Source organism: Eleutherodactylus coqui, chromosome 7 (genome assembly GCF_035609145.1).
Source record: "Eleutherodactylus coqui strain aEleCoq1 chromosome 7, aEleCoq1.hap1, whole genome shotgun sequence".
Classification (NCBI taxonomy): domain Eukaryota; kingdom Metazoa; phylum Chordata; class Amphibia; order Anura; family Eleutherodactylidae; genus Eleutherodactylus; species Eleutherodactylus coqui.
Genome location: NC_089843.1, coordinates 188,370,454 through 188,395,347, shown reverse-complemented (window position 1 = coordinate 188,395,347; position 24,894 = coordinate 188,370,454). Strand labels below are relative to the sequence as shown.

The 24,894-nt window shown below is 43.1% G+C and overlaps 1 protein-coding gene across 8 annotated transcripts in view; it reads right to left on the bottom strand.

Moving 5' to 3' along the window:
* CSGALNACT1 (chondroitin sulfate N-acetylgalactosaminyltransferase 1) overlaps positions 1 to 24,894 on the bottom strand; it is a 457,921-nt gene that overhangs the window by 50,949 nt on the left and 382,078 nt on the right. For all 8 annotated transcript variants that reach the window (XM_066574138.1, XM_066574135.1, XM_066574136.1 and 5 more), the window contains 2 exons: positions 14,195 to 14,373; positions 11,138 to 11,232 (listed from right to left, as the gene is read on the bottom strand). In XM_066574138.1, coding sequence (XP_066430235.1) covers positions 11,138 to 11,232; positions 14,195 to 14,373 — 274 coding nt within the window. The remainder of the gene's footprint in view (positions 1 to 11,137; positions 11,233 to 14,194; positions 14,374 to 24,894) is intronic.

The window sequence follows — 24,894 nt, the reverse complement described above, 5'->3', positions numbered from 1 at the left end:
AAAGGCGACCAAGGACCGAGCCATGGGGTACCCAGACAACGAGAGGAAGTGGAGAGTGGGTCTAAGAGCCTCGTGTGGCGCAGAGTGTAAGCTCTCGCTCGCGACCTGAAGGTTGCAAGTTCAATCCCTGATTGGTTCAGGTAGCCGGCTCAAGGTTGACTCAACCTTCCATCCTTCTGATGTCGGTAAAATGAACACCCAGCTTGGTGGGGGATAAGGAATAACAATTACCTGAAAGCGCTGTGTAGTCACCACTTGACTTTGGCATCAACAGGTGATTTTATACTTTTGTGAGGGCAGTTTTAGTCAAGTGTAGAGAGCGGAAACCAGACTGGAGGGGGTCGAGGAGTGAGTTGTCAGAGAGAAAGCGTGTGAGGCAGGAGTAGACTAGGCATTCTAGTAATTTGGACATGAAGTAGAGGTTTGAGACGGGTCAGTAGTTAGCAGCAGGATCGGTCGGGTCAAGGCTTGGTTTTTTTAAGCAGAGGGGATATAATAGAGTGTTTAAATGAGGTGGGGAGAGGTTGCAGATTGTGGTGAGGTGAGTAAGGAGAGCTGGGGAAAGGGCCCTGGGGAGGTGAGGGGGTTGCTAGTGCAGGTGGTGGGGTGGGCAGCGATAAGCAGCATGGAGACTTCCTCCTCTGTTGTTGGTTCTAACAGAGTGAGTAGGTGCTGGATGCAGTGATGAGCAGACTAGGGCTAGTTGTGCAGTTGTGCTAGTTCTCTAGCAGTCAAATCCATCACAGGGAACTGTTCTTTGGGGCTGAGGAGGAAGTGGAAGGTCTCAAAGAGTTCTTTAGGGTTGTGGAATATTGAGGAGACAAGGGGAGGTGATATAAACTTGTTCGGCATGGTAAAGGACTACATTATAAGTTTAAGGCCGCCTGCAGACGGGCGGAAATTCCGCGGCGGGATTTCCTGCAGAATTTCTGCCCCTGGAAGCTGCCATAGGATTGCGTTAACAAATGCAATCCTATGCAGACGGCCGCGATTTCGACGTGCGAAATCTCGCGCGGCAAACAAATCGCGGCATGCTCTATTTTTGTGCGGGGCTCGCGGAGCCCCGCACAGACGCGTCGCTGACCGGCAGCCGGCTCCGCTCTGCGCATGCGCCAGCTGCTCGGCAGCCGACACGTGAAAGAGCCGGGGCTGCGGGAGCAGGTGAGTGTCACGCTGCTCTCTGCAGACGCTCGGGTCGGGTCCCGCTGCGAGAATTCTCGCAGCCGGATCTGACCCGGCCATCTGCAGGCGGCCTAAGGCTGCCTGACCATGGGCGTTTTTGCATTGCTTTCCCCGTGGCGATAATTCAGCTGTGGGGAACGCTTTCCACAGCGTTGCTGTGATTCTCTGCGGTGAGCCAATCTGTCAAATAGCCTCACTGCGGAAATCCGTCAGCTGGCTCCTGCTCCTCCTAGGATACCGCAATGTCTGTGGAAAGGCAGCCGTAACCCTTTCCAATCCAGTCTGACCTCTTAAGACATTATGATTTAAGGCTGTACAGCTCTGATGTTGGAAGACATCTGTTGAGGTTCTCTTACTGTATATTGCCAGCCTCTCTGCTGTCGGAGCCTATCCAACGTGTCACCTCATGCAGTACTGGCTTTAGCCAGCAGTTAGCACCGTTGTATAATGGTAGGAAAAGAGTAAGCCCCCTAGGAAAACCAGGATACAAATTGGATTGGAAAGGGTTAAGTATGAATTTAAAGGAAGTCTGAGGGCAGCTTTGATTTTCCCCACAGCCGCTCGGTGCACCTAGAGCATGGCCGGATGAAGCACGTTTAGGACGTGAACCAAGGTTGCCGTGGTCTGTGGTTGACTTTTTCCTAGCACTTCCCCATTTATTGTATATTGGCGATATCCGTTTTTCCTGTCCATGTGCATAACCTTACATTTATCAATATTGAACTTTGTCATTTTTCAACCAAAGACCCCAGCTTATGTAGGTCCTTTTGTAGCCGTACATTGTCCTTCATTACATTAATTATATATATTAAGAGAGACAAAGAACTCACTTTATGCGCTCCATCAAAAATTAGCAAGGTGTAGAAGTCTTACTTGTTGTGGGGTGCCTGGATTCCTGGCACCCCAAAATCCCCGGAGGCAGAGAAGTTTCAACGATGCAGGAATATTCTTTAAGAGGATTTATTTGATAAAAGAACAGATGAGTGGGCGTTGCAACGCGTTTCGGCTTGTGTCAAGCCTTTATCAAGCATGGGAAACAGTAGGGAGATGGTCTCCATTTATAGCAAAAGCATACACTGAGGGTAAGGGGAAGGGGAGGGACAGGAAAGGGATTTACCACACTGCTCATAGTCCATATAGTAACCATAGTGTCATAAATGGTTTCCCATCCTCTCATTAAATGGCACATTATTACAATCATTATTGTTTTATATATATATTAAAATATAACCTACGTTACTTCCTGATATCGCAATGTGACCCGGTCACATGACCGGGAGTCCAACTAGGAGGGGAAGTACTTAGTTGCTACACCAAGGGGCGGAGCGTCCCCCAAGGGCCAGCCAAACGTATATCGGGTATCTAAGGACGCAGGGGGGCGGAATCCCACTGTGTCTCTTCCTGGAACTCCCCCGCCACGTCATCCCAGATCACGTGGTTGTTGATCCAGGAAGCGGAGCGTCTCCAAGGGTAGGCTAGACGCATATCGGGTATCTAAGGACACAGGGGGGCGATATCCCGCTGTGTCTCTTCATGTGACTCCTCCACCACGTCATCGTGGATCACGTGGTGTTACGCCGTGCGTAATGACGTGTGTCATCCAGGCATCCACCACGTCATCATGGATCACGTGGTGTTACGCCGTGCGTAATGGCGTGCGCCTCCAGGCTTCGCTAGAGGAATCACGTGGAGCTCACACAGAACGTGATGACGTACCTAGGCACGGACATCTCGCTGTACCATTGTACATTCGCCTTCTATGTAACGGGCCTCGCTCGTATGGAACTGTATAACGCGTAATTACTTCTATTTTCAAGGACATTATACTACCTGGATATATAATCTAAACGCCTAGGTAAAGGAGTTTCTCATGTAATTTAGTACGATGGCCTCTTGGAATTAAAAACAAGCAAATGGAATATAATATTATGCCAAAGGGCTTTTGACAGGGAACAATCTAATATAAAATATCTAATGTATCACATAAATAAATATGGGTGTTTGCGCAGAAATAGATACCCTGTGCTAAATAGCAGGGTTTGTGCATTATAATGCTACAAATGGGACCACCTATCATAAAACTTAGATTCTACATAATCCATACATAAAATACAATAAATATTAATAGATATATATACATCTTAAAACCAAAATCAAAATCAAATGACATTCTTCCCTATATAAAAATATCCTAATAAAATTTCTCTAGTGTTTCATTTAATCCTGTAGGGTGTAGTGTGTTAAATTTGAATATATAGAACATTTCTTTCTTTACTAACCTAGCATGGTTACCTGGTTGAATTTGCTCCAAAGGAGTGATTGTTAATCCAGAGGGGTCTGCATTATGATGAACCGAAAAGTGCTTGGATACACTATGGGATAAAAATTGTCTTTTGATGTTGTAACGGTGTTGATTGAGTCTACACCGTAGTGTGTTTGAAGTTCGTCCGATGTAGCGCAAAGAACAGGGGCACTCAATAAGATAAATTACATTCTCAGTGCTACAAGTTAAAAATTGTTTAATTTGATGTGGTGGACCGATCGGGCCTAAATCAACTAATTTTCTCCTGTTGCAAATGTTATTACAACACTTGCAGCCAATTTTTCCACATCTATACGATCCTTGGATTTGAAGTATTGTGTTTTTTTTATTAATGCTAATTTTTGAATCTTTTATTTGGGGACAAGAGGGGGCCAAGATGTTTCCAAAGGTTTTATTTCTGCGGTATGTTAAATTTGGTTTGGATGGAATTTCTGGCAGTAGATGTGGATCAGCCTTAAGGATGTTCCAATGTTTAGATAAAATTTGTTTCAATTCTTTGTGTTTATTGTTATACTTCGTAATGAAACGTAACACTCCTTTTTCTATTGATTGGGATTGTGTTTTATTTTTCTTTTCCAGTACTCGATCTTCATCCCTAGCTTTTTTGTAAGAATCTTGTATGAGAGTCATAGGGTACTTTTTCTCCCTAAACCTATATAATGCACAAACCCTGCACAAACCCTGCTATTTAGCACAGGGTATCTATTTCTGCGCAAACACCCATATTTATTTATGTGATACATTAGATATTTTATATTAGATTGTTCCCTGTCAAAAGCCCTTTGGCATAATATTATATTCCATTTGCTTGTTTTTAATTCCAAGAGGCCATCGTACTAAATTACATGAGAAACTCCTTTACCTAGGCGTTTAGATTATATATCCAGGTAGTATAATGTCCTTGAAAATAGAAGTAATTACGCGTTATACAGTTCCATACGAGCGAGGCCCGTTACATAGAAGGCGAATGTACAATGGTACAGCGAGATGTCCGTGCCTAGGTACGTCATCACGTTCTGTGTGAGCTCCACGTGATTCCTCTAGCGAAGCCTGGAGGCGCACGCCATTACGCACGGCGTAACACCACGTGATCCATGATGACGTGGTGGATGCCTGGATGACACACGTCATTACGCACGGCGTAACACCACATGATCCACGATGACGTGGTGGAGGAGTCACATGAAGAGACACAGCGGGATATCGCCCCCCTGTGTCCTTAGATACCCGATATGCGTCTAGCCTACCCTTGGAGACGCTCCGCTTCCTGGATCAACAACCACGTGATCTGGGATGACGTGGCGGGGGAGTTCCAGGAAGAGACACAGTGGGATTCCGCCCCCCTGCGTCCTTAGATACCCGATATACGTTTGGCTGGCCCTTGGGGGACGCTCCGCCCCTTGGTGTAGCAACTAAGTACTTCCCCTCCTAGTTGGACTCCCGGTCATGTGACCGGGTCACATTGCGATATCAGGAAGTAACGTAGGTTATATTTTAATATATATATAAAACAATAATGATTGTAATAATGTGCCATTTAATGAGAGGATGGGAAACCATTTATGACACTATGGTTACTATATGGACTATGAGCAGTGTGGTAAATCCCTTTCCTGTCCCTCCCCTTCCCCTTACCCTCAGTGTATGCTTTTGCTATAAATGGAGACCATCTCCCTACTGTTTCCCATGCTTGATAAAGGCTTGACACAAGCCGAAACGCGTTGCAACGCCCACTCATCTGTTCTTTTATCAAATAAATCCTCTTAAAGAATATTCCTGCATCGTTGAAACTTCTCTGCCTCCGGGGATTTTGGGGTGCCAGGAATCCAGGCACCCCACAACAAGTAAGACTTCTACACCTTGCTAATTTTTGATGGAGCGCATAAAGTGAGTTCTTTGTCTCTCTTAATATACATCTTCTTCCTCCTTGACACGGTGTTTCGGAGTCGCTCGCTGCAGCTCTCCCCTAGGGGATGTTCTAGGACCATCAATACACATTGCCATAAATCTGGTTTCTTAAAAGAGCCTCAGTGGACCAACGAACTGACCGGTCCTTGTCACAAGACCGGTGCAGTTGCGGTGAGTCCCTTTCTATATTCCTTCATTTCTTTATACACCATTGGAGCGCCGCTTCTGATATTTACCTTTACCATTAATTATATATAGATGAAAGCCCTCACTGACTCATTTACTGACTCACTCACTCACCCGCCACTAATTCTCCAACTTTCTGATGTCTTAGAAACATGAAATGTGGCAAAAGCATAGATTATGTCCAAAATAGGAAAACTAAAGTGGTCCCAACTCGATTATTCAATTCTAAGCACAAAAGAATTAGCGTCCAAATTTTACGTACAGAATCTAATTCTCCAACTTCCCGATGTCATAGAAACATGAAATTTGGAACAAGCATTGATGTCATAAATAGGAAAAGTTAATGGGTCCCAACTCGATTATTTAATTCTAGTGCAAAAGAATTAGCATCCAAATTATACGTACGTAATCTAATTCTCTCACTTGAAATTCAGCATGAGCAATGATTATGTCATAAATAGGAAAAGTTATGTGTCCCAACTCGATTATTCAATTCTAAGCGCAAAATAATTAGCATCCACATTTTACGTACGTAATCTAATTCTCTCACTTCCCGATGTCATAGAAACTTGAAATTTGGCACGAGCATTGATTATGTTATAAATAGGAAAAGCTAAAAGGTCCCAACTCGATTATTCAATTCTAAGCACAAAAGAATTAGCATCCAAATTTTACGTACGGAATCTAATTCTCTTACTTCCTGATGTAATTTTATATAAAGGAAACGCCGCATGGTTACCTTGACGTGGTGTTTCCTGGGTAACGCAAAGAACCATGCAAAATGGTGAACATATTTTTTTTCTCAGTATCTCTAAAGTAACCACGACTTCATAAGATTTTCCGTGTGAACACCAAATAAACACCAAGACCCAGGGGCGTAACTATAGTGGGTGTAGGGGATGCGGTTGCACCCGGGCCCAGGAGCTTTGGGGGGCCCATAAGGCCTCTTTTCTCCATATAGGTAGCCCAGTACTATTAATAAAACATTATAATTAGGGGCCCTGCTACACATTTTGCATTGGGGCCCAGGAGCGTTAAGTTACGCCTCTGCCAAGACCAAATTAACTCGGGCGAAGCCGGGTATATCAGCTAGTCTTGCATAATTTTGTATTGTCTGCAAATATCAATATTTTACTGTGCAGTCCCTCTATCAGGTCATTGATAAATATATTGAACAGAATGGGACCTACTACTGAACCCTGTGGCACCCGACTAGCAATGGTGGCCCAATCACAGCACAAACCATTTATTACCACCCCCTGCTTTCTATCTTCGAGTCAGTTCTTTACCTAGCTATATACGTTTTTGCCAGACCGAGCTGCCTAAATTTTATATATCAGCCTATTATGCTACACAGTGTCAAAATGTTTTAGAAAAATCCAGATATACAAGAGCAATATATCTTCCCAGGTCCAGCTTAGAACTTACTTTATTGTAGAAGCTGAACAGATTGGTCTGACATAATTGATCCCTTATGAACTCATGCTGATGAGGAGTTATATTGTTTTCCTTGAGGTATATTCTAGGATGGCATCACTCAGAAACCCCTTGAAAATTTTCCAATTATGAAAGAAAGACTTACCGGCCTGTAGTTACCAGGCTCTCTTCTTGACCCCTTTTTGTATATTGGAACCACATCGGCAATTTGTCAATCCAGTGATACAACCCCAGTCCCAATAATGTCCTTAAATATGAGAATAGTGGTCTAGCTATCACGTCACTTAGTTCCCTTAGAACCCTTCGGTGTATTCCATCCAGGCCCGGCAATTTGTCAATTTCAATCTTTTTTTTAACAGACTCTGCACTTCCTCCTGTGTTAGGCAGGTGATATTTTGTGGGGGGTTCATTTTATTGCCCTGCATCTCTTGTGACATTTCTTTTTCCTTCGCGTATACACTTGACCAAAAACTATTTAATAGATTCGCCTGCCCCCCCCTGCACCCTTATTTTCTATGATTTCTCCTGCATTATTTGTTAAAGGGCCAGTACTTTCAATGCAAATCCTTTCACCGTTTATATAATTGAAAAATAGTTTAGGGTTATGTTTGCTCTCTTTGGCGATCAGTCTTTCTAGCAGTTCACATATTTGGAGTTTCCAATTTCATGGAAAAAATGGCTGCCCTGCTTTGTCCTAAACAACGTGGCCAAAAACCAAGGAGTGTGAACAGCCTGGCTCTGAATTTGCCCTGTGCATGCAACTGGAGGTTTGTTATAATGTATCAATGTAGGCCAATCATTAAAAGGGTTGTCTCACGCCGAAACAGGTTTTTTTTTTATTCAATAGGCCCCCCGTTCGGCGCGAGACAAACCCAAGGGATGGGTTAAAAAAAAAAAAAAAAGTTTATTACTTACCCGAATCCCCGCGCTGCGGTGACTTCTTTCTTCCTTTACCAAGATGGCCACCGGGATCTTCACCCACGATGCACCGCGGGTCTTCTTCCATGGTGCACCGTGGGCTCTGTGCGGTCCATTGCCGATTCCAGCCTCCTGATTGGCTGGAATCGGCACACGTGACGGGGCGGAGCTACGAGGACCAGCTCTCCGGCATGAGCGGCCCCATTCACCAGGGAGAAGACCGGACTGCGCAAGCGCGTCTAAAAACGCCAGAAGACAGCGAATTTAGATGGATCCATGGCAACGGGGACGCCAGCAATGGAGGGGGTAAGTGTATAACTTCTGTATGGCTCATATTTAATGCACGATGTATATTACAAAGTGCATTAATATGGCCATACAGAAGTGCTGAACCCCACTTGATTTCACGAGACAACCCCTTTAAGGTTGCTTTCACAACTGTGATAGGTTGGACTCACGCGCCTGCAAGCATAAAACTCTGCGTGGGTCACGCAGCGTTTTACCTCTGTGGAGCCAGCGATCACCCCGCGTACTGCCGCATATTACAGCGTATCCTATGCACCCTGTCGTGCGCAGTCCACTAGTCTTTGTTTTGTTTATAATTCATGCACAATTACAAAGCGATGACACATATACACGCTGCCCATATGCAAAGTAATTGTGTGTGGGCACGCATAAATATATATACACCCATATAGAACAATGAGCTCTACTGCCTGTATGTACGCAGCAAAATAGAACATGCTGCATTTTTTTTGCATTCACGTATTACGCAATTCCGACACATTAATGTAAGCAGAACGGTGTAAGGCAATGTAATTGATTGCCTGAGAATTACTGCATATCACACGGGCGTACAGCGCACATGTAATATGCGACAATCTTACGCCCATGTGAGCCCAGCCTTGCCGTCAGTTTAAGGTTTTGGTCTCTTTGCCACTTATTTAGAGGTTAGAGAGAGAAACAAATTAAAAGGGTAAAAAAGATCATTTTTCCCCCCATTAATTTCAATGGGTTTCAAAAAATATATAAAAGCAAGCAGAAAGATTTTTGATTTTTTTTAAACAGAAAAATAACACTGCAGACTGCGCTATTTTTCCATTTCAAAAAATAGAAAAGCTAATGAAACAGAAGCAAACAAACCTTTCCGTTGTTTTGAAACCCTATTGGATTCAATCAAAAAAAAACAAAACACATCTTTTCTTTGTTTTATTTCAGTTTCTCTCCTCCAAAAACGGGGTAGAGAGACAAACGCCCAGAACTGATCCCAACACTGGTGTGAAAGTAGCCTAACCTGAAGTTGCTGCAGTTCATGTGTTTGGTTGCAGAATATTGCCAGACTGATATAGTTTCTCGGTTAAAGTGTCCCGTTTTTCTTGTTCCATTTTTTTTACTGGCAGGGATCAATGTCAGAACAGACAAATCATACATATTGTCAAGCTGCAGGAAAGCGGTGACTTCTATAGGATACCAGCTAACCTTCTTGACAGACAAGAAAAAAATGTCACAGCACCGACTAGAAAAGATATGGAGAACTCATCAATTTTAATAAGGGATATTTTTTTCTGAGAGAAAGACAGCTCAAAGGCGGCAAATCAGAAGTATTATTGAAAAACGAAATTATGCTATTTTTCTTAGACACAATTGAAAGGATTGGGTTGGTAGCAAAAAATACATATATTAAAGAACTGCGTAAATAAGCAATGCCCTATCTTATAGTGATCATACACGCTTGTTTTAGCCGTTGGAATATCCTCATTATTAACTGCAAAAAGAGTCAATTTTAGATTTCCCGCTGTGCCCTACAGACCCATCATCAAAATGTTTATTGTACCCTGTACCTGCTATGTATGCCCACTCTATAGACTCATCAAATAAACAGCATATTCATCTGCAGGTGTGCGGCAAGAAATGTGCAGTTCAAAACAGGCCTTAAGCTTCCAAGATAATTCCAGTGGTGGAAAGCGTTGTGAAATCCTGTTTTTATACTAAAGCCCAACCAGCAATTGCTGACCTATGGGACCAGCTTTAGCAACCCATGATGGAAAAGTTCTGACGGCCTTCTTCTATGAAGTTTTACATGTAATGCATGACTGAGCTTACATAGGCAAGTCCTTTATGACATACAGGTGATAGACATAAGTATGGAAACATCTACAAAATACATGGGATTTTAATCATTAGCATTGAGCTACTCTTTTGATCCCTGCTTGGCTGTGAGCTTTCCTGCCAATTTTGTGTTTACTTCACCTCTTGCCCTGCTCTAGGTGGTTTTGGGAGCCAGCAGGTAACAGCAGCTAAGTGGCTCAAACCCCTGACCAATAAAACCTTGTTGCGTGGACAGATGTTCATTTCTGCCCGGCAGCATCTGTATCCACTTAAAATCAGTCTCCACATGTCTTATTGAAATAGGATTTATAATCCCTTGTAATTTAAAACATAAATGTCGTACTGTGTTTCCATATTTTTGTCCATCCCATGTGCATATAATATGCAAAATATATAGTTATTTTACTAGTCCCCAAGTATATTTTAAGCATGTTCCCCAATCTTAGAAATGGTTTTTAGCCTCTCAGCTACTGAAGTCTTTTGTTTGGACTCGAACATAAAATGTATACAAAGTACGTGGCATGCAGTGATACACCTGCTTAGTGCTCACTCACTATGTGGATTTAGCTGTTGTCTAATAAGCAGGCATTATCTTTGTACCTTGCACTGCTGCTATAAGCCTGGGCAGTATATTAGCAACACTCCTCTTTGCAGCATATGGTTTTTACTAGGGTTCAGCTATATAAACTGTCTTTGTGAATTAATTCAGGTTATTAGTGAAGGCCACATAGTATGAGATTTCTCTATGTCTACTGCAATAAAACACTACATACAAAACCAAATGAAATTCAAGAACTTCCCCTCGTAGGATATCATTCAGTGCAGAAGTCTGGTGATACGAATGTGCTGCTGGACTGCAGACTAAACTAAGGTCACTGCAGACTACCACCTGGAAAATATGTTATAACTCTCCTAAATATCAATACCCAGTACATAAATTGCAAATCCCTTGTTGTTTGGCTTGGCTAGAGCCAGAGTAAAATAAATGCCAAGAGCTTAACCTCAAAGGTGAGGGAAGGAGGAGATACAGGCTACATTGATTTCATGACACAATGTTGCCTACGAGTCACTTACCAGCTGTTGGTCAATAGGAGGAATTGCATCATGATGTCCATAAATTATAGCAGGGTTATACTGGCTGAAAAGCACAGGATAGAACACTCTTTTTCCTAAAGAGGAAAAAACATACAATACGATCTGATATAAAAGTCTCTTCTCAGATTAACAAAGTACATGCTGTAAATTACAGGTTATGTTACTCCTATAAATAAATCGCCCACCTCCTATGCAGACCTGGTTGGTGCAACTTCTGCTCCATGTTTAAGGGTTGCCAACGTTTAAAGTTATCCCCTACACAAAAGATGGGTGATAACTGCCTGATTGGGAGTTGTTGGCCCCACCACCCATGGAAGTGGAGGCCCCACTCTCATTTTCTCTGCACTGCTCAGCCAGCTATAAAGCCTCAAGAGACATCGATGAAGACTCTTAGCCAAAATATTGCCGAGGTTGCCTTCATGCATTTAATCTGACAAACATTGGAGCTGCCAGTTAAGACAATGACATGGCTTCTCAGACTGATGGCAGAGGCAGGCGAGTATCATTTACTGGGGTGGTGTTGGGGAACTTTTAATTTTCAGGGCATATTATAATTTTGGGGCACAATACATATTATGTCAAGTGACAGTGCATATTAATTTCTGGGGTTACAGTGTAAATGATATCATTTAGTTCAGGGGTTATAGTGAGTAGTATTTTCATTTGACACCATATGTGGCACTTTTTTCAGAGGACAAAAATGCCTGAGCAGCACACCCTATAAAGGCAAGCCCTGGCTGGAAAAGCCATGAAAGGAGTTTCCCACAACTTAAAGGGGTTGTCTCGCGGCAAACATCAAAATTTTACCTTACCCCATTCCCCCTGTCACCCCCCTGGCATAAAATAGCAATTTAAAGTGGTTTTTAAGCCGCTTGCTACTCACCGATCCGACAAAATATGAACTTTAAAAAATCTTCTGCCTAAGATGGCCGCCGGTCCTTTCCCAGGGATGCACTGCGGTTTTCTCCCATGGTGCACCGCGGGTCTTCTCCCATGGTGCACCATGGGCTCTGTGCGTTCCATTGCCGATTCCAGCCTCCTGATTGGCTGGAATCGGCACACGTGATGGGGCGGAGCTACGCGATGACGCGTAGAAGGGGGCGGAGCCAGAACGCCGCTCGTGCCGGACCGAAGAAAAGCCAGAAGACTCTTCTGCGCAAGCGCATCTAAAAACGCCAAAAGACAGCAGAATTAGACGGATCCATGGAGACGGGGACGCCAGCAACGGAGCAGGTAAGTGAATAACTTCTGTATGGCTCATATTTAATGCACGATGTATATTATAAAGTGCATTAATATGGCCATACAGAAGTGTATAGACCCACTTGCTGCCGCGAGACAACCCCCTTAAAATTGCTTCACAGCCACTCTGTCCTTCCTGGTTACTGCTGACCAGGTCATGTGACTGCTGCAGCCAATCACTAGCTATAGAAGGTCACTGCTGTGGCCAGTGATTGGCAGCAGCAGTCACATGTCCTGGTCAGCAGCAACCAGCAAGGACAGAGGGGCTGTGGAACAATTTTAAGTGGTGGGAAAACCCCTTTTAACTAGACTTGACAATTGGTATTTTTGATTAGATAGTCGTTCAAGTGAATGAAGGCGGAGCAGGTCAGGGATAGTCCTGGCCTACCCAACTCCATTCACTGTAAAGACAGTTGTTCAAACATTGAGCAACTCCTGTTCACACTGCTCGAGGGGTCGCTCAGCAGTCGTTCCTTTTCAGTGAGCTAGTGAGAACTGAGGGAAGTAAACGGAAGAAAAATCCTGAACTCAGGGTAACCTCAAAAAACACCTATCATGAGACCATAGAGAAGGAGGTCTAGTCGAGATCAAGGTCTCCTTAAATAAGGTAGAAGGCACCTCAGTGGTGACGTAAATAGTGTTTTATTATACAGAACAAGGTAGTGCAATGCGTTTCGGAGCTCTCACGGCTTGTTTCTTAAGCATACAGCGACCCGGTGGATGCTGCTCCCAATTAGCTACTAAGAGTTATGCAAAGATGATCGCTCAAAACTGTCACTCAAACTGTCGTTTGAGCAAATTTTAAGCGATCATCGCTCCGTGTAAATGGGCCTTTATGTACTAAAACCCTTTTCTATGCTCAGCACCCTGCAATTAATGGCGCTTTAAAGGCCCATTTACACTCAAAGATGATCACTTAAAAGATGGCTTTTGAGCAATCACTTTGCATAAACTACTAATTGGTGCTAATGCCAATTAGTAGCTTATTAATACGTGTGAGCTGTTAGGAGCTAGTTCAGAGAACAGCGGGTGGTCTGTTCTCTGAATACATTTCCCTTTGTTCTGCAGTGGGGTTGACAGCTGAGACAATGTTATCAGTGCTCCCCACAGAGAACACAGCATGAAGTCCCTGCTATCAGCTCTTCTGCCAAACGATAGATTTTATGCCGAATGATGATTTTATTCATTCAGCAGAAAAGTGAAAGATGGGCACATTTACATGCAACGATTATTGCTCAAAAGATGGCTTTTAAGTGAATCTTGAGCGATAACCGTTGTAAAAGCGCCTTAAGAGTAAGCAGTGCATGGCTAGAAACAAGAATCTGAAGTAGTGTGCCCTTCTTGTGTAGAATCTGAGCCCTATATTATACTATGGTGGCTGCCACTATTCTAAAGAGAGTGATTTCAACAAGACTACTAGGAAACTGCTGTCTATCCAGTGTTATATTATACTAGTGTAGTTATGATCTACATAGGTCTGTGTTTTCAGGAAAACATTCTGGAAACATTTGGATACATTACAACAAATCATGATTCATAATCTCAGCATGCTAATGTAAAAAAGTACAGAACTCTAATGACATAATGACTTGGAAATAACGAGCTTAATAGCTGGAGAAGGTAAAAGAACGAAAGAAAAAAAAGAGAAAAGGGAAATCTGGTTTCATGACAAGCAGAGCCCTCGCCTGCCTCTCCCCCATACCAGTGCATGGACTAATAATTCAGGAGTTTAAACATAAAATAGAAACGGTATGCTGGAGATCAGAGAGCGTTTCACAGCCGGACACGTCCTACCTGGCTGGGTGTTGATCCTGCACGAGTTCAGAAACTCTGCATTAAAGTAAATATCCACATCACAGAAAAACAGAAGGACATTGTTTCCTTTCCAGGCGCGAGCCCCCACATATAAGCCTTTTCCACGGGAGAATTCCTCATTCAGCTGGATAAATGTGAAGTTCTTGAAGTTTGCTGCCCTGCGAAGAAAGAATATATATATATATATATATATATATATATATATATATATATATATATATATATATATATATATATATTTTTACAGTGATTTTTTAAAAAGAACTATGTACTGTACAAACAGCCCTATACTCCTCTTTATACAGTAGAAGCTCTATACCTGCAATACAGGCAGGTGGAAGAGACATCTTACTAGAATCAGGAGATATTATACCTTCATTTCAGGGGAGGACCAAGTGCATCAAGGGCCCCTGTGCAAGAACAGTATTTGGGACACCGTTTTCTATTAGGTTTCTAACAATCCATCAGAAATGCATTGGCTCTGTCCCATACAGGCTGTCTAATAAACAACAGTGCAGACGGTGATGTTTGACTAGCACTACTACATTTTGGGGTTTTTTTTTTTACTACTTTCTGCCCTAGGTCATTGGCTCTTGTGTATGTGCAACTGTAAGTGACTCACGCCTATATAAGAACTATGGGGCAGATTTAATTTTAATCTACATTTTATATGCCAGTCTAAGGCGCCCTGGAGTGAAGTGTATCTGAATCAAGTGGCACACGCCTCCTAATAAATTAGGCTCCTCCAATTGCCCGTGTATCATAATAGGAAATCTACGCCGCTATGAGCTGGTATAGATTTCCATTCTAATTTATGCTAGTTTCTGGTATAGACTATAGTAAATCTGATGGGCTAGAGCCAGCCCTGCCCACATTACTGAGCCCCACCCACTTAAAAAAATGTTGCAAGGGTGGCAAGAGATTCTAAATAGTCACACATTTGGTACAAATATGGCATGTGCTAAAACGTGAGACCATTTTACATCAGAAAACATGTGCATTTTACATTAATTCTCCCTATGTGTTTGGTACTGCTACTTTAAGGCTCAGGTCTACGGGTGTTTTTTCAATGTATATTACACCAGCGTTGCACGGCCGCGTGATATGCAGTGAATGTAGACACTGCATGTTGATAGACATGAGAAATAGAGTGCATCCTCTATTTCTCTGCGTTCGTATGCAGCATAAGCCTATACAATTGCATGGGCAGCATATGAAATGCTGTCCATACATAATACATTGTATATGGGCGGCGATTTCAGATGGAACCCCGCTATGAAACAAAGCGGTGAATTTAAAGAATAAAAAAAAAGTGTTACACTGTGCATTGCTATATGCGTGTGATACACAGGCATACGTAGTACACTCACAGCCATACACGGTCTCTGCCGGCAGACCTGCTATTTACAAATACCGGTAAGACGTTTCGGGGGACCCGCAGCATTTTACCGGTACCGCTGTGGACAGGGGGCCTTATGGGCACTACTATGAAGATACCACTATATGGCAATGTGTAACACTATTCGAAAGCAGTGGATATAATCAGCTAGGTCTGGGCTCATGAAGAGAGCAACAAATTGGGTTTACGGTATAGTTATAGCTTGACATATTTGTTGTTTGTGAAAAAATAGCTTCATGACATTGTTTTCTGTCCATGGTTGCAGCTCGTAGCTTTTATGGCCACACATTACCTGGAAGGGTACATTAATTTGCAATATAATCACTACACAGTCACTGGCTATATAATGGCGTGTGAGGATTTGTACCCATGCACTAGAAATGCACTAGATAATACAAGGTGCTGCTTTTTGTAGACTTATGCAGTTATACAGCGCAGTTCGACAGTGCAGGAGACAGGTAACATGCACAACTGTCCAAAGCCTGGAGCGAAATGCTCTCCTCTTTGCATTGATCTCCATCACTATCCTCTTTTCAAGCCTTCACACTTTCTTCCAACGCCCAGCCCCAACACACTCCATCCACATCAGCCCTTCCCTCCTCTCCTCACCTATGTATGGCTCCCATGCACTGTTCAACTTCCTAAGACGCCTTCAACCCCCTAATACTGCAAAGAAACACCTCAGACACCCACACAAATCCCCTAGCCATGTGCTCACCCTTGCTACTCTGCTACTCCTAGCTGCAGGGGACATCTCTCCCAACCCAGGCCCACCCCGTACTGTTCTCTACCAAAATGCCCCCCCTGCCCCATTCAAATGCGCCCTATGGAACTCCCAATCTGCGTGTAACAAACTCCCAACTATCCATGACCTTTTCACCACTAAACACTTGAACTTGCTCGCCCTCACGGAAACCTGGATACAGCAGTCCGATTCTACCTCCCCCGCTGCATTGTCCTATGATGGCTTGCAGTTCTCCCACACCCCCAGATCGGATGACAGACGCGGTGGAGGAGTAGGCATCATCCTCTCCCCAAACTGTACCTTCCAGGTCATTCCCGCAGCTCCCTCGCTTACCTTTCACTCCTTCGAAGTCCACACCCTGCGACTCTTCCGCCCACTGCCTCTGCGTGTCGCAGTTATTTACCGCCCCCCAGGTCCTACCCGCCTGTTCCTAGACCACTTTGCTGCCTGGCTCCCCCACTTCCTATCCTGTGAAATCCCAACCCTTATCCTTGGTGATTTCAACATTCCTACTAACGACTCTAGCTCCTCATCTGCCTCCCGACTCTTAACACTTACCTCCTCCCTTGGCCTATCGCTAATCTCTGACTCCCCCACTCATAGAGATGGTAACACTCTCGATTTAGTTTTCCTCCGTCTCTGCTCTGCTTCTCACTTTACTAACTCCCCACTTCCACTCTCGGATCACAACCTTCTCTCCTTCTCCATCAGGCACCCTAGCATCTCTCCTGACCCTCCTATCTATCGCACCTCTAGGAACCTCCAGTCTGTCCGCACTAAACAGTTTGCTGAAACTATTCAGTCCTCCCTATCGCCCATCTCTCGCCTCCCCTGCCCTAACCTGGCAGCCGAATACTACCACACCACCTTCAGCCGTGCCCTGGATGAAGTGGCACCGCCCGTGACGCGAGCTGTCAAACGCAGACCACGGCAACCCTGGCTCACGTCCCAAACGCGCTTCATCCGGCGGTGCTCTAGGTGCGCCGAGCGGCTGTGGAGAAAGTCAAAGCTGCCAGCAGACTTCCTCCACTTCAAATTCATGCTTAAAATGTATAACCTAGCCCTTCACCATGCCAAACAAGTTTATTTCACCTCCCTTGTCTCCTCACTATCCCACAACCCCAAACAACTCTTTGAGACCTTTCACTCCCTCCTCAGCCCCAAGGAACAGGCCCCTGCGACAGACCTGACTGCTGGAGAACTAGCTGCCTATTTCAAAGAAAAAATCGACCACATTCGAAAAGAAATCTCTGAAAGCTGCATGGTTAGCCCTGATCCCAGCTTCATCAGCACTGCACCCAGCACCTACTCACTATCTACGCTAGAACCAACGACAGAGGAAGAAGTCTCCAGGCTCCTTTCCACTGCCCGCCCTACCACCTGCGCCAGCGACCCTCTCCCCTCTCACCTCCTCCGCTCCCTTTTCCCAGCTCTCATTACTCACCTTACCACAATCTGCAACCTCTCCCTAACCTCTGGCACTTTTCCCTCCTCATTCAAAGACTCCATTATATCCCCTCTGCTTAAAAAACCAACCCTGGACCCGACTAATGCTGCTAACTACCGACCCGTCTCAAACCTCCCCTTTATCTCCAAATTACTGGAACGCCTGGTCTACTCCCGGCTTACTCACTTTCTCTCTGACAACTCGCTCCTCAACCCCCTCCAGTCTGGTTTCCGCTCTCTACACTCGACCGAAACTGCCCTTACAAAAGTAACAAATGACCTGATGACTGCAAAGTCGAGAGGTGATTACTCTCTACTAATCCTCCTTGACCTGTCTGCTGCATTTGACACTGTCGACCATAATCTCCTTCTCACTATGCTCCACTCTATTGGTCTAAAGGATACTGCTCTCTCCTGGTTCTCCTCCTACCTCTCTGACCGCTCTTTCAGTGTTTCCTTTGCTGGTTCTATCTCTGCTCCACTTCCTCTCGCTGTCGGGGTACCCCAGGGCTCGGTCCTTGGTCCCCTACTTTTCTCTATCTATACTGCCCCAATTGGACAAACAATCCACAGATTCAGCCTCCAATACCATCTCTATGCTGACGACACCCAACTATACACCTCCTCTCGTGAGATCTCTGGACCATTCCTCCAAAATATCACCGACTGTCTGTCCGCTGTCTCTAACACTATGTCCTCCCTTTTTCTCAAACTAAACCTCTCTAAAACTGACCTCCTTGTCTTTCCACCTTCTAACCGACCTCCCCTCAACATCTCCATTCCAATGTCTGGCACCATCATAACCCCCAGACGGCATGCCCGATGCCTTGGGGTCACACTGGACTCTGACCTCTCCTTTACCCCCCATATCCAATCTCTGGCCCAAACATGCCACATGCACCTCAGAAATATTGCTAAAATACGTCCGTTCCTAACCACGGACACGCTAAAGACGCTCATCAACTCCCGGCTCGACTACTGCAACTCGCTACTCACTGGCCTCCCCCACACTAGACTCGCTCCGCTCCAATCCATACTAAATGCAGCAGCTGGACTCATTTTTCTATCCAGTCGTTATTCAGACGCCTCTGCATTATGCCAGTTGCTGCATTGGCTGCCCATCCACTGCAGAACTAAATTTAAACTCCTCTACCTCACTCACAAAGCTCTGCATGGCGCTGCGCCACCATACATCGCCTCCCTCCTGTCAGTACACCACCCAGCCCGCTCACTCCGATCGGCTAACACACTCAGACTAAACACCCCTGTAATACGAACCTCTCATGCTCGCCTACAGGACTTCACCAGAGCAGCACCCATCCTCTGGAACGCTCTACCCCAAGGCATCCGGACAATTCCCGATGCACGAAATTTCAGACGTGCCTTAAAAACGCACCTCTTCAGGGAAGCATACCAAATCTCCTGACCTAGTCCCTCGCCCCTCCCTATGGTGCTCCACCCTGTTTGCCTTCTGATAAATGATCTGTACATAAAATTTCCTATTGCCTGTGTTCCCCACCCCTTGCACCTCCTGTACCACCCTCAACCCATTTGTGTCTAACCCAATGTATCTCACATTGTAATTGTTGTATTGTTTTGCATTTATCCATGCCTGAAAGCGCTGCGGAATAAGTTGGCGCTATACAAATAAAGATTATTATTATTATTATTATTTTACTGCATCACACAAACTACATACAAGGAATAGTCACATGGAACAGGCTTTATGAAACTGTAGCACGTTTTGGCACAGGTCGCCGCAAAAAAGACCTCATCCAATCAAAATGTATAAATACAGTCTTCGATTTCTCTATAAAAAAATACTAAAAAAAATACTAATATAATTTGATTCAATGTAAAAGTACTTTGTCGCTAATGGAATATTAATTGAGGTAACATATTAATGGCTCTTAACATCTACTCTATTTCTCCAGCTCACTTGATTATATCAGGACTGGAAAGATTTATGAAATTAAATGACAAATTATGAGTTTAATTTCATAACTAGGAATTATACCTGAAGGTACATCGCTTATTATCAAGTTTCACTATTCGTGTTCACGAGAAGGTATCCTGTTTCACAAAAAAGAAGACCTACCAAAAATATAAGCCCTAGCCTAATTTTCAGGAGGTGGGATGTTTGAAATATAAGCCCTACCCCAAAAATAAGCCATTAAAAAAAAAAAGAATTCATTAGCTAGCAGCCGCAGTCTAGGTCCCTCCCGTTGCTCTCTGGAGGCTCAGCGCAATTACCACAGTCCTCAGCCGCACATACAACATCGCTTCCTGATTACGGGATTCATAAATCCCACCTCCAGGAAGCGATGGCTGTGATTGGCTCTTCAACCACTGCTCAGCCAGTCAATGCAGCGCTGGATGAACCAATGCAATAGCTGCAATTGGCCGCTGCTCAAACAATCAATGCAGCGCTGGATAAACCAATCACAGCCATCGCATTGGTTCATCCAGTGCTGCATTAGTTAGTTGAGCAGCGGTCGAAGAACCAATCACAGCCATCGCTTCGTGGAGGCGTGATTTATGAATCCCATAACCAGGAAATGATGTTGTATGAGCAGCTGAGTACTGCAGAAAGCACTTCAGAGCTGTGGAGAGCAGTAAGGCCTCATGTCCACTGCTAAAATAAAATTAAAAATCTGCAGCATTTTTCCTGCAGCGTGATCCGCGCACCATAGGGATGCATTGGACACCCGCAGGTAGTTAAATACCTGCGGATGTAATTTTCCCCTGAGGCGCGAATTGAGTCTGCAGGAAAACACCCGCGGCATGCTCCATTTTTAGTGCGGCTCTCCCACGGGGACGGATCCCGCAGGCTTCTGTTAAAGCCCATGGAAGCCGTCCGGATCCGCGGAACACCCGTACCTAAATTTCGGAGATCAGGAGTTAAAAAAAAAAAGGGAGTGCCCAGCGCATGTGCGCGGCACGCTCCCGGCGTGCCAAGCATATCCGCCGGGCTGAAGAAAAAAGATCCGGCCGCGACGCAGGGAAGGTCAGCAGCGTCCGGACAGGTAAGTTTAATCTTCTTTTTTAGCCTCATGTCCGCGGGAAAGGAGGGACCCGCTGAGGGATTCTACATGAGGAATCCGCGGCGGGCCTGATTTTCCCCGTGGACATGAGGCCTAAGAGGTACTTGGACTGAGCCTGCTAAGTATAATAAGGCTTCCCCTGAGACTTAGTGTCTCTTTTGGGGCAAAAATTAATACAAGATAGGGTCTTTTTTTCGGGGGAAACACGATATCAACTCATACTAGAATAATGAAAATTGTACCGAAATAACCCCAAATCTAATTCCAATGACTGCCAATTGATTTTAAGCAAAGAAAATATTCACTGTATCTACGTATTAGAATTACCATAAATCTTGAGTCTCTATGACACAAGTATCAAGGAACTTTCTATTATTGCAAGGTCTATATAACTATCCAGCTTAATGTCCCTATCAAGGATAAGGCAATTATAAAGAAGGGACATTCCGCTAGAACTTTAAGAATGAAAGTAGAAAAATACAGCAAATCTGAAATATTTGCAGAAATTAGTTGTCAGAATTCAGTTAACTGTTTTACCTATAAGATCATTGGTATTGACACAAGGAAACCAAAATTACAGTAAACAGCCATAAGAGGTGATGAGACATTAATACTGAATGAACTTGTATGGAAAAACTGCTGTTAAAGCTTGAAAATGTACTTTCTGCTAGATCGTATTTCATGAGCCGAAGTGGCTTTTAGTGATATAGAGTGCTTTTAGTCATATACAGTGTTTTATGATTTGTGTTATAATAATGAGTAATACATTTTTTTTATTAGTTTTTTTACTATTCAACATGATGGGAGTGCTAAATGTTTTACCCTTTTATTGCATTTTTGTATGCATTAGGATTTTCTTATGATTTTACTTTTCTGGTTTCTATGAAATTGAATCATAAATCACTTTAAAATTAAAATGTCTGTATCAGAGAGACATGGAACTGTCAGTAAAAAAAAGACCAATTCTCACAGGCTCTCTAGACAAGACACATGTGGTGGTATATATAGGCTTAGTATGACAGACATTAACTGAACAATTAATTTACAGATGCAAAAAACAGGAACGATAAGTAAAGACACCATCCTCAAATGGGTCATATAGTTTTCCTCTTCAACGGAATGTATAATAAGAAAATGAGATTTCCATCAGATTACTGTTAAACATTTTTAAAACCTTTTGCCTTTTTTGTAACTTTTGTACATGTATCCATACTTAGAAAATATTCTGAAATATTATAGTTCTTAAGAGACCACTAGCGTAGTCCGACATGCCCTAGTTTGTGCAGCCTACTTCTCAGCTTTGCTGTGTAGCCTGGGACAGACTCAGCAGAGGTTGTGGGATTAAATGACAGCATTGCTGTACTATCAGAAAACTAGATAGGGCAAAATAGCAATACTATACACATAGATATGCAGCTCTGGTCACTCTCTGGTCTCTAAGGCAAGAGGCTATACTTTCACTTCTTGGAGACTAACACTCAATCACATTTCTCAATTATTTTCTATTCATTGCAACTACCATAAAGTGCAAGCCTGCCACACTGTCCATACAGACAATACATGAAGGTTTCCTCCAGGAAAGTTAAAAAAATATAATAAATTGTAATAAATGAACTCTTTTACAGAATGAAAATTCTATTAAAATAAATACATTCTCTTTAAATCAATAGGGGGATTTTCACTGTAGAAATGAGTGAACACTTCAAAGTTTATCAGAATTCTTTTGTAAAATGTCACTGGAACTGGAAAACATGGTTGAAAATCAGGAAAGGATTGAGGTGTATTGCTAGATAATATATCTCCTTGTAAACCCCAGCCTGGAGCATACAGATTGTATGGGTATGTGCCAAGACAAAATTAATGGCATTAGTCTATTTTTCCTCAACACCTGGAGGGAATAATATGTGCCACTGCTCAGATTTTATAAACTTCAAAGTCAAGGAACCAAAACATCAAAGAGAGAGTGTCAAACTAGCATTAAGAACAGATTATCCCATCCTCAGAATAAGGAGGTCTGGAAAGCATATCTCCATACAACCATATGTACATTCCCTGCATGAAAGTTGTTGAGACCAACAGTTTTGTTCTTTAAGGCAATGTATGTTTATAGTGCAAACAAAATCCAATAATAGGATACAGACCCCCAAGAGTCATCACCATTGTATGGTGAAGCGGGGCGAATACATTTATACATAATTAAATCAACCTTTTTCATACGTTTATCACAAGCAATGAGTTCCTTCATACTTCAGTGTTTGTGGGAAAGAAAAAGTGTAATTTATGTCTCCAATGATGTTCAAATTTTGCAACGTTTGTTTTAGAGGATTGGTCAAAGAACTGTTTTCCTTCATTTAAATAGTAAGCCTGCTCCTAGGTGGAATAAGCTCCAGTAATATACCAAAGTCTGAGCTATATGATCGTAAGTAAAAATCAACAGAAATCTTCTCAGAAGCCATTATTACCACATTAACCAGTTTAGGACCAGGCACTGTAAATTTACGGCGTCTGGTCCCGGGCTTAGAGCACCGCCAATAGTAAAATTATGGCGGCGCTTTAAGCCTCCTGGCTCTGCAATCAATCAGAGCCATAAACGGGTTATCAGCTGTTAATGACAGCAGATAACCTGGAGGAGAAGGCAGAAAGGTTATTTAACCTTTCTGCCTCCTACTTCCCCAAGTACACAGCGCTCAATGAGCACTGTGTACTAAAAAGTGAAAGTACAGTGTAACTTTCACTATGGGAGCTAGTCATGTGGCTGCCGGGGTTCCTTGCTACAGCTGAGCTGGAGGGTCATTCTAGACCCTGGTCAGCTCTGCCAGTGACTAGTGTCACTGCAGGGGTTGATTTTCCCTGTATTTGAGGCTCCTTTGGATGCCCCAGCTACAGTGGGAAAGTGTCAAATAAAAAAAAAACATGTGAATATCCCCCAGAGGTCTTATATGACGTCATGGGGCACATAGATAGTAAAAAATATAATTACATACATCAGTAAAACAAGATTACAGAATAAAACAACAAGATATACATAAGAAAGAAAATAACAGAAAACAGACGCCAACCTAAAACGTCGCTATAAGCGCCCTGTAGTCCAAAATCATACATATTATATATCAAAACATCCAAAACAAATAGAGGAACCCGTTGCCATACTTTATTTTAGTGTAAATATACTAATTAAAAAAAATAACTAAAAAAGTGTTTAAAAAACTTTTTAAAGCTTTTTACCCCCAATAAAACGGGGGAAAAGTCATTAAAAAAGATATTAAAAAATAGCTCTATATGTCACGGGAAAAAAAAAGCACAGCAAAAATAATTTTGATAGCTAAAGGAAAAAAAATAGGGCAGTAAAACCGCCAAATGGGTAAAATCCCTAAAAAGCATCTGGTCCTTAAGGTATAAAACAGCCTGGTCCTTTTGGGGTTAAAAAGGAAATGCATCACCTATATTGTTTTTACCAGTTAAAAACGTATTCCATTTTTCTAATCGATTTTTATTTTCGGATTGTGGTTTTTATTCTATCGTCTGTACATGATTATGGGCCATCTTTCCCGAGCTGCATTTAAGAGCATTTAGAGTGATGCTTTACAGCAGCTTCAGTGGCCATTCACACACCGTCAGGAACTGACCCATTCACTTCTATGAGTCATGGTTCTAGGCAAGTTCTGTGCAATTTTGCAGTGAAAGGAAATAGATATTAAAAGCTTATTACCCATTGTGAATGGTAGATAATGTATGCTCTATATATAGGCGTTTCATTGTAAGCCTGTCTGTGATAATGAGGACTGCTGCAAAGGTTTTTTTACAGATCAGGATGTATTAGACCATTATTAGATTCTGTGGTCAGTGTGATAAAAGTAAGATTTTTAGATTCTTTAAAAAATATAGAGTGACCAAAAATTCTTAAAAATATTTTTAAACAAAAACTTTGTATTTCAACAGGTCGTTTGCTGATGACACATTACCTGTAAAGTAATTGCCTGATCGTACAGAGTGAGTGAATGTAGCAGTACAGTTAAAAAAAAGTCTTCCTATACTAGTCATTCAT